At 39.8% G+C, this 13,865-nt stretch overlaps 1 protein-coding gene across 1 annotated transcript in view; it reads left to right on the top strand.

Moving 5' to 3' along the window:
- Positions 1-10,266: 10,266 nt before the first annotated feature.
- TDP1 (tyrosyl-DNA phosphodiesterase 1) overlaps positions 10,267-13,865 on the top strand; it is a 43,000-nt gene continuing 39,401 nt past the window's right edge. Inside the window, exons 1-3 of the mRNA XM_086613138.1 lie at positions 10,267-10,813; positions 12,369-12,412; positions 13,060-13,115. Coding sequence (XP_086469264.1) covers positions 10,267-10,813; positions 12,369-12,412; positions 13,060-13,115 — 647 coding nt within the window. The remainder of the gene's footprint in view (positions 10,814-12,368; positions 12,413-13,059; positions 13,116-13,865) is intronic.

Raw genomic sequence — 13,865 nt, forward strand, 5'->3', positions numbered from 1 at the left:
GTAAAACTTTGACAATATAGATTGTAAAATATGCAAAATTACATTTCAAATCTATAATTTCTATTGACATCTTACTTACTCTGACAATTGTGTTTCAAAAATTTTCTTTCATAAAAAATTCCTCCTTCATTTTAATACTGCTGCAGACTTAAGATCCCGAATACGTGATATCGGAGCAATATCAACTGATCAATCACTTTGGTTATGAATTCGCTTCCAGATCCAACTGGAAAATAAAGCATCTCAAATAGGGCTATCAGAGATTGTACGCAGCAGATAGCAGGACAACCAAAAGCACAGTGCTTGAAACAGTTAAGTCCTTTGAAATAACTCACTAAAAATAACACTTCAAAAGCTACTTTTAGTTCATGGCAAAAAGCTGAGTGGATGCTTATCTGATCATCCCAACATCTGATCTGCCATATGTTTCACTTTCCCTCTTTTCAAAGACCACAGTCCTATCTCAGGTTAGGAAGAAAAAGACATCTGAATGTCCGTCAGCTCAGAGGCTGCTGATGAAGTTTTCCTTTTTTCAGTTTGGTGATGGGAGATCCTCTGCTGTCTAGCAGGAAGGAAAAGAATCACTATGTCTGCTTCTCAACAAGAATGCGGAAAATATCCACATTGTTGCTTTGGTTTCCCTTCCTTGGTCTATCACAAGAAGCGAAAAAGATCTATAGCCATCACCAGGGACAGAAATACATAAAATATTAAAATATGTGGCATAAATAAGCAAGTGGAGATATACGAGTATGAGTAAAAGAGAAATAATGAGAGATAGTAACAGTAAGTAGATAGGGAGAATAGCTAAAGATTTCTTTTAACAGCTGGAGGAGCTCATAGTACAATAGACAATCCAGAGCTACCATCTAGTAGGCCGCAGCCTGCGGACCCCGACTTCATTTATAGCAATATCACCATGATCCTTGTTACTCTGGTACTATTTTACTTAACTTTGCAGCATTCATGACATCTCATCTTTACTTCTTTTTATTTCCTTCAGATGTTCCATTTTGCTTAATAGTTTTAGGATTAAATTGATACTCCAAACATTTAGGAGAAAAAACTCGCCTTGCACATCAAAAGCTGTAAATTCTTGCCTTGTTTCATTACTGTATAAGTGTGCAGCCTTCTTTGCGTTCACGAGATTTAAAGTTTTCAAATAATAGACCCAGAAAAACATAAAATATAAATAAATGTCCCTGCAAAAAAGTCAGTTTTATTTTTTTCCATAAAAATATGTACAACTGTAGCCTAATAACTGACTAACTTTAATTACATAAACAAACACAAAAATAAAACTGAAATAATAGTCTTCAAAGTTAGATCATGATCATGCAAACATTTCAATGTAGTTTAAATTTTCTCACATATTTTCTATACTTGAGTAAAATGCTTCTGTTTACTTCTACTTTTTTCTTCTTGTTACCTGTCATCTCATGCTTCTTTGCACCGGAGAGAAACACAGACTTTTCTAAGTCAATAGCACTTGCACACCATGGATAAAGATCCATGCTGCATAAACAACTCATCTGGCATCATTCCCAGCAGTGAAAGAATCTATAACCTCAGATATAGATTTCTATGAAATTCATAATAAAATCGAATGTTAAACTGTATTGGTTATTCCTCCTTCATACTATAGAAAAGTCTTTACTCGTACATTTATCTTATTCTTTTAATGAACTGAAAATGAAAGAAATCGAAATGCAGACCTAGTTTGCAAGTACTTAATTGACCATTTATTCTAAAATAAAAGTAAAACAAAAAAAAAAAAAACAAAAATCTGCCCCTCGAAACTTCAGGCCTCCTCATGAAATGTATAAAAATCTTGATATAAAAATTCTGCAGATACATACATTTTTGGCAAAAAAATATTGCACTTCAGCTTAATATTTAAACAGACAAATATTCCTTTCTCATAACTTTCTAATATATGCTTTATTCTCATTTTAAATATATTAATTTTCTTTAGAAGGCAACACGACTGTATCCTGCAGGAATTTTTCTTTATTAAGGAATATAACAAAAGCTCTGCACTTCTCTTTCTTTTGATTCATTCATATCCTTTCTGCAGTGGTTCAAAAGCACAACTCCTTCAGCTCCACCTGCTGTCTCAATTCACATCTCAAACTCCAAGCTTACGGATTTCCGGTGTTTCTTTCCTTATTTCTTCTTGAGAAATCATACATTAAGAACTGTTACAGTCTCAGTTTCCAGGATTACAAAGACTTGCTGCTTTCAACTGCTAGGTTCTGTACATGCACAATTTCTTTAATAACAGAGGTTGCCTAAACATACTGAACTTGCCTGCATGAACAGCTTTTCATCCAATTGGATGACTATGGAAGTGAAACCATAAAAAGCAATATAAGCTTTCCATCCATTTTTTTTTTCTCTTTCAGAGTAACACACGAGCCCAGAAAATTATAGTATACAATTTTCCTTTTATAGAATGACTCCTATAATAGAGTGCCACCTATTCATTGATCTTGAGACTTGGCAATTTCTGTGCTACTAGAACAGGCTGTAAAGCTATCTCAACACACAAAAAGGTCATTTAAAAAATAGTCAAGCCAGTTAAGTATTAACAAATCCATAATCTATCTTCATATATTAGTTCAGAATTTTGGGTTCAGGCGTTCGTATGTGGTTGTTCTCTTGAAAAAAATCTGAATAAAATCTTTATTCTGTGTTTGTTGCCTAAAGTAGAGATTTACAAGTAAGGGTGTGGTTTAATGAACATGGGTTTTGGCATCAATGCTAGAATAAACAGAACCAGCCTCCACAATGCCCTTCACAGTTATTGATACAAATACTTATGGGGCCACATGGCAAAAAGGATAAGAGAACTTATTGATAAAAGCAACCCCATGTTTTTGCCGCTTCATTTTTTATATGAATTATTTCTCCAATAAGACTTGCCGCATGACCCCACAAACAGATGTATGAGCATAACTGATAAGATCAAGGACAAGAAAAAAACAGGCAGAACTATATAAATGGGAGAGTTGTTACCAAAAGAGGTATTTATTGAACTGTGGTGTAAGACTCCAGTATTTGCCCAAGTAAAGAATCACAGAATCATAGAATGGCATAGGCTGGAAGGGACCTCAGAGATCATCTAATCCAACCTCCCTGTCATGGGCAGGGACGCCTCTCAACTAGACCAGGCTACTCAAGGCTCCGTCCAACCTGGCCTTGAACACCTCCAGAGAGGGGGCATCCACAACTTCTCTGGGCAATTTATTCCAAAGTCTTACCACCCTCGTACTGAAGAATTTCTTCCTAAAATCTAATCTAAATCTGTTCTCCTTCAACTTAAATCCATTTCCCCTTGTCCTGTCAGTGGACACTCTTGTAAAAAGTCCCTCCCCAGCCTTCCTGTAGGTTCCCTTCAGGTATTGGAAGGCAGCTATTAGGTCGCCCCAAAGTCTTCTCTTTTCAAGGCTGAACAATCCCAGCTCCCACAATCTGTCCTCGTAGCAGAGGTGCTCCAGCCCTTGGATCATCTTTGTGGCCCTCCTCTGAACACACTCCAACAAATCTATGTCTCTCTTATGGTGGGGAGTGGAACAGTAAAGAGTGGAACAGTATTAAAAAACTGATAGAACCTTTTTCATAACTTACCAACTTTAACACTAAAAATTACTACTTACTTTTCTCTATCACTAATCTATACAATGTTGCCATTAAGAAGCGCCGCCTTGAGAAGCAAGAGTAAGTGCAAGCTAAATGCAACATACAAGCACTAAAAATACTACAAAATTAAATGAAATCGTATGATCCTCTTTAACAGTCATGGTCAGCTCATTTATAGAATCACAGAATAGAATCATGGAACGACTTAGGTCGGAAAAGACCCTTAGGATCATCAAGTCCAACCATTAACCTAACACTGCCAAGTCCACCACTAAACCATGTCCCCAAGCACCACACCTACAGAGGTTGTCAAACATTGGAACAGGCCGCCCAGGGAAGTGGTTGAGTCACCATCCCTGGAGGTATTCAAAACACATGTAGATGTGGCACTTAGGGACATGATTTAGTGGGACCTGGCAGTGTTAGATTTACAGTTGGACTCGATGATCTTAAAGGTCTTTTCCAACCTAAATGATTCTATACTTCTATAATTTAAGTAAGAAAATATTTTGTAGTCCTAATAGAATCCTAATCGATATCCAAATCTTAAACTAAGTATGCTTAAACAAACATGCTTAACTTTATACAAATCGGAGTTCAACTACACATAAAGGAACCATGATATTCAAAATTAACTTTTGGAGCCTCAGCCCCCACATTTGCTGTTTCCATTAAACAATGAAAGAACTTTCTGTTTCAATATTCAGATCGGAGACCAACTATTTCCTCAAACCTAGTTTGATCAATATTCATTTGGTAAATCTAAAACAAAAACTTTAATTCTCAAAAAAAAAAAAAGGAAATGAAAAAAAACTGTTTGCATCATCCAGCTCCTACTACTGTCCTGAAACCAATCCACTACTGTCTCATTTATGTACTATGTATCTCCTTTACTGTCTTTTGGTAGGATCTTACCTGACAATTTTATCTGATAGAAACACAGGATGAACACTTATATGTTGATTAGCATGTTACCAAGATTCACTAGTACTAATATTAGTGTGTTACTAAGATTCATTATAGTACAAAAGTAAAAAGCTGAAAGACATGATGAAAACCAAAAAAAAAAAAGACTTTTCAGAATTGAATTAGGGGGTGGCCAAGAGATCACTGGAAAAGATCTTTGAACAATGTCAGGAACAGAAAGGGACTGCATATCCGAGAAAGCACAGAGGTCCACTTTGGGCTGTATCTATATTGCATTTTAGCACGACTGAGCGCTCATGAGTTCAAACTCTCGCACCTACGTTATTAGAATACAAGTCTGCGCACAGCTGTGGCACTGAGACAGCACACACGGGAGGAGACATGTTAGCAGCTTCTAGTGCAACCTAAGCATGCTCCATTCTGGAGAACGGACAAGCCAAACATGTAGTGACTGGTTAACCTAAGACTACATGTTCCAATTGGCCTGCAACACTTTTCACATAGATTGTGTCAGGAATACAAATGGACTGGGGAGTCCTTTTCAAAAAGCTTTGTTAAGATGTGCCAGAAGAGCAGCCAAAAGTTGCAAGGAGTGTTGAGCTTGGACTGCCCTTCTGTACTCGGGATGTCAGAGTGCCCTGCTGTTGGCACCATGTTCAGCAGCAGATGCCAACCTACCGGTGTCTTGATGTGAAGGTACAGGGTTGGGTCAGAGGAGACACCAGACATTTTTGGGGGCTGGGCTCCTAGGCACAGTGTAGAGACTGCTTTTAGTTAGATCTAATTGTAACAGTACCGGGAATGCAACTCCAGCTGGGAAAACAACATATTTTCGTGACTACTATTCCTGCAATACCCTTTTCATGTGAAACACAACACCTGAGCGTGCTGTTAGCCAGCTGAATGGTTATTGAAGAAGGAGAGCATTTTAGATCAGCTCAAATAATTTTTGGGAAAAGAGGATCACTGAACTAAACTTTCAGAGAAAAAAAGTTTAAGTCCCACAAACATGATTCCCACGATGCTGCTAGTTCCCAGAAATTATGATTTTTATATGCTGGTATGTCAAATATGCACACAGTATAAGTCCAACAATCAGGTTAATCTCTATTTTCATGTTTTCCTAGTTACTTGTCTCAGAAGGCTTAATTTCGAGCAGTAGTAAGTTCAGAATCTCTATGAATAACCACACAAAAACATTTTATAAAACTAATATAGAATTGTTACAACAAATGATTTTGAAAAAGCAAGTGGAGTAGGAATACGATTCAAATTATGTCCCACCTTCTCCAGTAGAGTTCGTTAATGACATCTAGTGGGAAAAGTTAGTATTACTCCTAAGTCACAGAATAAACGAAAACATGAACAAAAAAAAGATGAGGCAGCAATTTACTAAAAATGCAGTTGCTTAATTGCAGTTGATGATGCTAAGTAATTTCCATTTGTACTGAAAAAAAATACTGTAGTATGTAGCATAGTTGAGGAAACAGTTTCACCTTAAGAAGTAACGCAGGCACACCATTTCCTACATCTTGGATAAGCTCTCGAAAGTACTCTCCTTGCCAGGGCTGTTCTTCTGACAAGTTCTGTTCAGGGCTGACTTCTGAAGGCTGTTACGATAGTCTCTGATGTCAATCATTTTGACACCAAATTAAAATGCCCAGCAATATGCTCAAGAACTGGATCTTAACAACCAACTTTTAGGATTGTAACTTCTGTGTTTCGTTCCTATCTGGTGGATGGAGAAAGTTGTTTTTCTCAGAACTGGATTAAAAACTACCAAAATGTTGAAAGGAACGCTCACAAGGCCTCGCCATCAGCAAAAGCAAAAGGTGTGGCTGTGCCGTAAACCGTAGCTAATGCATGTTGGCAAAAGCCACGAAGAAAAGCATCTCTCTACCCAGGGATCTTTTAGTACTGCACAATGAGCAGTGAAGAGCAACAGTTGCTGGAATCGGGCCCACTTAAGGAGCTAGCAAAACCACTAGACGACAGAGTCACTCCTGAAACAAACGTTTTTAATTAATTTGTGTGCAGCTGCACAGACAAAATGGTCTACAGCCAGGTGGTCACGGCACTGCCTAGAGACACGGCAGGTGCAACTTGGCACCTTTTCAGGAAGAAATAACTAAACCTGGACCTCCTTCTTCCCCGGAGTCCTCTGCTTCTATTCTTTCCAAGAAGAAGCCATCAGTGACTTACGCAGAGAACCTTCTCTCATTCGAATGCCTTAAGCATGTTTTGAGTACTCCTACTGGAGGAAACATTCAGGGAATTTAACAGAACAGCTAATTTTTACATTAAGGTAAATGCAGATAAGAGAAGATGGGTAAGGGGCAGCTGAGCGTTTTCAGATTCATAATTCAGCAGTTAAGGCTCATTTTAGAAGTCTAAATTATTATATCTGGTCCTAGCTCATTGAGAAAATGTTTAACCACAGCTGAAATGTATCAGAGATTACTCCTTTCGCAGTTTAACAAAACACTTACGTGATTTTTACTTTGAATCATCATAGTCAAAAATTTGTTTATGACCTTGTTAAGACTATTTTCTTAAAACATGGATCTAAGTAAAAATAATAATAATTAGTCACAAGTGGTCCTTGGGGAAGAAGATTGCTTACACTGGAGAAGAAAGATGAATCATAATTTCTATGCCAAATATAGTAGATTGGTCAAGCTTATATCAGCATGCCATGGGCAAGACAAATTCACAGACACATGTATTTATTTTGAAATCTTACATATGCGTTCCTCTTTTGAGATCACTTGCAGTACTAGAGTAGAAACACAACTGCCAGAACTACATTAAGCCATACAATTTATCCTGTATCTTCCTGTGAGTATGCAACACATGATTTCTCTCAATAAACCTTTCTTTTGTTAAGATTTTCATACAGCTATAGATCTATGAGGAGTCAAGACTAAAAATGCTAAACTGTTACTTGAAACCAAAACCAGGCATATTTTTGAGAATACATGTTTATTATTAGGATGTGCAGAAGTTTCACATCTACTGAAACCACAGAGTAAAGAAACGGAGTGTACCACTACTAAAAACTTATTTCATACATCTTGTACACATATAAAATACAGTACATCCGTCAGCTCATCACAGTCTGCAGCAGGTAAGGTAGGATTTGATTTTTCTCTTTTGCAATAAATACCCCCAGATAAGAAAATTACTTTAAGAATCTGTAGGTATTTCTGTTCACCATACCTACAGTAATCCACTCCAATTGCTACAGACCAGTAAGTACACAGAGTTCTCAATAGTGAAACATTTATATAAGCTGGATCTTCAGAACATAAATGAAAAAATATATACCTTTGAGGGTTTATAATTAAATATTACTACAAGAACTTTGAAGTCCTCTCTGCTTAAGTAGCCTTTGTTATCTTCGTCACAGGCTTCAAAAACCTACAGAAAGACAGTGATTTGCTTTAAAAAAAACCAAACATGACCTAATATTTTTTACTTTGAATAACTTGCACAATAAACTATGCTATTTTAAAAAACTATTGAAGATTAGTCGCATCTCTATCAGAACTCTGTTCACCTATTCTGTTACAGAAGCTGAAAATAGACTAAGTCCAATTAACTTTAAATTTTTAAGTTGAAATAAAGTTTTCCTACTTCTATATTTTATGTGCTTATCATGACAAGGTTTTTTGCAAACTTATAATATACAGTACAGACTTCTAGAGACCAAATTACATTAACTCTGCTTCTGCAAGATCTTGAATTTTTTTCTTGAAAAATGCCAGGCATCTTTAATCCTGTTAAATCACTATATAGACAGGAACTATGAGGAGAGACTGGAATGCAAGCATAGTTAGAAGCCATCAAATTTTCTGAGTACCTTTAGAAAATATACTTAGACAAGAGATTATGCACATATCGTACAAAACCATGTAACTTTTCTACGAGCTTTTCCCACAGAAGACTTTCAGCAAGGGTTGATCACAAAACATTTAATCTTGTAGTACTGAAGAATATATCCACACTGTTTCAGGAAGAAGCATCATATGCAACTCCACAGAAAAGCACCAATAAAATCACACAAACAAGTTGAAATTTCATTAATGTTTTTCCAGGTGTAACTAGCTGATTTTATTGCGTGCTGATATAAGACACATTATTTGTTAACTGCAGTCACAAGCTTGTAATAAATCAGAGTAATGAGAACCAAATGCTAGGACAGTTAATTTTGGTAGGTAGAGCAAGCTTTGATGTATTCCGCGCTCTTACTTTGATTAATTTTACACCTGTTTTCCTCCCACTCCCTTCTTGAAGTCATCACACCGTTATCTCATTAGCGGGGCACTTCAGACGCAGTAATTAACACCGAGCTGAATGAACGATTATGCAAATGCTGCACCTGCCCTAAACTAATATTAAGGTCAAATAAAGGCTTATTAGATTAATTCAGGTTACTAAAACGTGACTGTTTTGCCGGTTTAGCAGCTTTGAGAGAGATGCCAGAGCTGCTTAAGCGCCTCTCGAGGCCCGTGCGCTCCTGGGCAGGGCGGAAAAACTCTTGGGGCATCGCCGGGCACCGACGAGACAGACTCGCCGCCCCCCAGGCTCCTCCCCGGCACCGCTGCGGAGGGGGAGGCCCCTTCGGGCCGCGGCGGCCGCGTCCCGCGCTACGGGCACCCACAGGCGCCCATGGCGGCGGGCCCCGCGCCGCCTAGCAACCCGCGCGCCGCCACCACCTCCCGCGGGGCAAGCGCAGCGGCGGCGCCGATTGGCTGAACTCAAACGCGCGCCATTGGCTCGTGAGGAGGGGAGGGGCGGGGCTGCGCAGGGGGAAGGCGGGCCGCGGCTGCCTCGTCTCCATCTGGCGGTTCGGGCGCGCTGCTTGTTACAGCAGGCCGTGAGGTAAGCTGCTGTCCTCCCGGGGCGGGCGGGCGCAGGCGGCTGGAGGGAGCGGTAGGGCTTGCGAGGCCCCGGCGGGAGCGGCCATTGGGACTGTTGGCGCCGTGAGGTGGCTCGCGCCCCCTCGGCCGGCCGCGGCTGCGGGGACGGTGGCGGCTGGCGCGCGCCGCCGCTGGCCCCGCCCCGCCGCGGTGCCTTCCCGCCTGTCGGCCCCGCCCTCCGCGCGGGCGGTGGTGGGGCCGGCGGTGGCGGCGACTACGCGGCCCGCGGCGGTCGGGGCGGCGGCGCTCAGGCTTCCTGCCGCGCTCGCGGGGAGGAGCGGTGCGGCTGAGGGCCTCGCCGCGGGCGGGAGGGGCGGCGGAGGGAGGCGGTGGTTCCAGGCTGCGGTCCCGTAGGGGCAGCCGGAAGGAGCGGCCCCGACTCGCCTCCCTGCTCCTGTGTCTCCTCAGTAGAGCGCGCCAGACCCCTAAGCGTTAAGGTCGGCGTGAGAAATACCTGTCTGATGCAAGTTACTCTTTTTTGGCTTTTGAAATGTTTTCCTGTACGTGTCCCTATTCCAGCCGGTCTTCCATGTGCACGTTTCCACATTAGCTGCTTCAAGCTTGATGGCTGCTCCCATTCCACGTGTTTCTTTGTTTCCTGGGTGCCTTGTGCGCTATGAAATTTTCGCGCGTCAGAAGTTGCATGGAGATTCTGCTAAATACAAAAAGCAAAGCTCACTAGTAATAAGCAAATAGAAACTACGAAGGAAAACAGACTTAAGCATAGCAAAAACGCACAGGGCTTTTTGTGTTTTGTTTTTTAATCCCTAGGAACATGCTTCAGGAAGGTGCACACGGAAAATGGACAGTATCTAGCAGTGACGAAAGTACAGAGGAAAATTCTGATAGTGAAAAACCATCTACATCTTCAGTATTGGATGCTGCACGTGGCAGAACAAATGGGCCACAATATCCGTGCTCTGAAGCTAGGAAAGCTGCTCACAAGAGAAAAGCTTCTCCCCTGAAGCTCGGTGATAAAAAATTTTCTACAGATACACCTCCAGCAGAAAAACAGAGAACTAGCCAAGAAGGCTTAGGCTGGTGTCTTTCTAGTAGCGATGAAGAGCCTGAAGATCAGGAAAAGCATGCCCACAAAGAAACACTGAAAGAAGAAAAAGATGATGCACCCAAAGAACATCCTCTGAATCTTTGCAAAGATGATGAACTCTCAGAGAATCAGAAAGCAGAGGAGTATTGTGAAGCATCCAGTGAAGCCCAAGATACCTGGGATTTGTTGAGTGGAGGAAACCCTTTCAGGTTTTTTCTCACTAAAGTCAGAGGAATTGAACAGAGTTATAATTCTGGAGCCATGCACATAAAAGGTGAACAAGTGGCTTCTACAGAAGTGGGCTTTTGGGAGGCTTGCTTGCAAGAAAATGCTTGGTTTTGATTTGTGGGTATTTTTAAATGCAAATGTTCCTGATGTAACCAAGGCTTCATATTCTAAATGTGCAAGTTGTAGGAACTGGTTCTGTTATCTTTGCCTTTCTCTTTTAAAAATACAGTGTATAAAGCGCTAATTTGCTGCTGCTGATTCTGTTGTAACTTCTGAGTTACACTGCACAAATGTAACGTGCATTTAGCCAAGGTAACTCATGGTGCTTCTTACTGCTGCTTTCTGTGTGAGTTAACCTGGGGAAAACCACTCTTGCCTTTGTGGCCCTTCAAGAGTTACTTGGGTGCCTAGCCATGCTCCCTGAGTAGTTGTTTGCACTCGTCTTCATACTGCTGAGTGGTTTGGACCTAGTAATTCATTATTACTTGATGCAGTATGAGATAGTACTTCTGAAGTTCTGTGGCTGGGATTCATGGGCCCATTTCAATTCATTTAAAAGTGAGCATGAGTCAAGATGGAGCAAAGTCTTTGGTGTACAATACTGATGCTTCAGGAATGCTGTGTAGTTGTAATTTGATGTAAGTGGGAACAGTTCTGTGCACCTGTAAACATTGCCTCATTCAGAAGTGAAGTCTCATACATCACAAGACAGAACCAGAAGCAAGCATTAATAAGAGATCTGTGTACAGAAATACAATAAAATGAGGCAGAAAAATCTTGTCACTCTTTGAAGGAGAACAAATGACTGAAGACCTATACAGTTAGGTTGTAACTTTTCCTCAAGCTCATGTACCCCCTTTGAGCATTGATTACTGATTGCAGCCTGGTGTCAGAGACCTCTTCTGCTTTGCTGCTGTATGTCTGTCTGTTTTTTGACTTCGTTGTGGCTTTTGGCCAGTCCTCTCTTAAGACTAGTTGTACTGCTAGGTGATTAGTTGAGCTCGTGGAGGGACTGAGTTTATTTTGTGTGCTTAACCTGCAAAACCAGACTTCTGTTGAGACAGGGCCTGAAATATTTTCTGTCATCAAAGGTATTTGTAGGATATGTTTTCAAGTTGCTGCTGTGCCTCAGTTATTGAGGTTATAAATCCTCAGTTGAATTAGTTTTCTGTGTTACCATGAATAAACTAAGGATTCATTCACGTATCCTGCGATCAGTCTACCACAGATAAGTCTTTAAGTGTTAACTATGCCTTTGTTACTTCTACTCTGCCACAGTTCTTCAAGCCCACTGTATAGGGGAGAGAATAATTTGATGTCTGTTTCTCCATATGATCTTGGTCTTTCTCCTAAAGAGTTTTTAAAACTGGTTTTCTACTTTGAGAGAATTAATGCTTTTCATAATTGTGACACCATAAGGGTTTCACAGGGGAATCAGTGACTTGAATATTCAAAACAGTAAGCTTAATGGTGAATGTCTCTGTTACACCAAGTCTGTGAACAATCTGACACTTGTGTTGTGGTAGTTAACAAACTGTTCAAGATGTGAAATGTTTACTTGAATCCTTTTTCACTCAATTATGCTTTAATGTTTTTAATAGATATTTTGTCTCCTCTTTTTGGGACTCTCATATCTTCTGCCCAGGTGAGTTTTCTGTTTGACAAATTGTTTTCACTTGCTTATTTCACTTTATTAACCTTAAACTTGATAATTCATGTTTGTGCTATGTAGCTGATATTAGCAGGGAACTCTATTAAAATACAGGGGAAACTCTAAATGTTTAACTGTACAACAATTTGTTGAAATACAGAAATCATTCCATGTTCTGCTTAGAATTCAGACAACTGTAAGACTGCTTTCTCTCTCCTGTCTTCAGGGAATGTGCAGCTGAAAAAAAGTGTGTTTATGTGCATGCAAATTATTTTTTAAAAAGAAAAAAGCCTTGCAATCTAGGAATGATATTTTTGTTATAGCATAGAAGCTTTTGCTAACGTTCATGATATAAGCACATGGCAAGGAAATGGTTCTCAAACCAAAGCTTTTGTGATTCACTTTTCCACGTTAAATTCTATGAACACTAATACATGCTTTTGAGTAACTTAAACTCATTCCTAAATTAAGAGACATGGAAGAAAGCATGTGAAATTCAAAAATACACCTGTTCTTAAAACGTGCTGTGTACGATGTAAATGGTATTGAGCAGTGACTTTAAATAGAAAGCTTTTTTGCTGTAGTTCATTGTTCAGACAAACTCTACTTTTTAATTAGTCTGTTTTCTTTCTTATGTACAGTTTAACTACTGTATAGATGTGGGATGGCTTGTAAGACAGTACCCGCAGGAATTCAGGTATGTTTACTTTATGAAGGTGAAATGATACAGTTTCCAAATAATTCTGTTCATGCAAGTCGCTGTTATAACTGAATGATAAACACTTGTTTGCAGTTGCAAATCATTGTTACCAATTGTGTATGTGTAGACTCTTGGCTTTCCCTGTACACTTACTCCTCCACAGTTACAGTTCTCTATTGATTTCTTGCCTCTTTTTCAAGACTTTTAAGTGGTCAGCTCAGTATGGCTGGTTTCTGATTTTTATTAACACTTAGGAGGTCCCATTGTGGGTCTTGATGACAGTATAGTAGATGATCTATAAAGATAGAACAAGAAGTTTTTGCCATACAGTATACTGAGGCAAGAGAAAGGAGGGAGCATGGGAAGGGCACAGGATATGCAACAATGATCAGGATGATATGTTATGGATATGATATGGAGTTGCTGGATATTGTTATGAAAGCAGTTCTTATGTTTGCTTGAAATTTTCATTCTGATAATTGCAACCTACTGCACATGAAGTGAGTGTATGATGTATGGTTTTCCTTTTTTTTCCATTTTACTGGAAATGTAGTAGAACAGAGTATTAGGAAGTGAACATAAAACTACTTCCAGAGACCTAGCCCTCTCCTTTCCCCTCTTATTCTTCCCATCTTCTCTGTAAGATAACAATGATGAAATTGTCTTAGATCCACACTGTGTATATCAATACTTTTGAGAGCTTTTGTCTATCTGTTTCTAGCTATACAGACAAGAGTTCCTTACAAG

The sequence above is a fragment of the Tauraco erythrolophus genome, chromosome 6 (assembly GCF_009769465.1).
Source record: "Tauraco erythrolophus isolate bTauEry1 chromosome 6, bTauEry1.pri, whole genome shotgun sequence".
In the NCBI taxonomy this organism is placed as follows: domain Eukaryota; kingdom Metazoa; phylum Chordata; class Aves; order Musophagiformes; family Musophagidae; genus Tauraco; species Tauraco erythrolophus.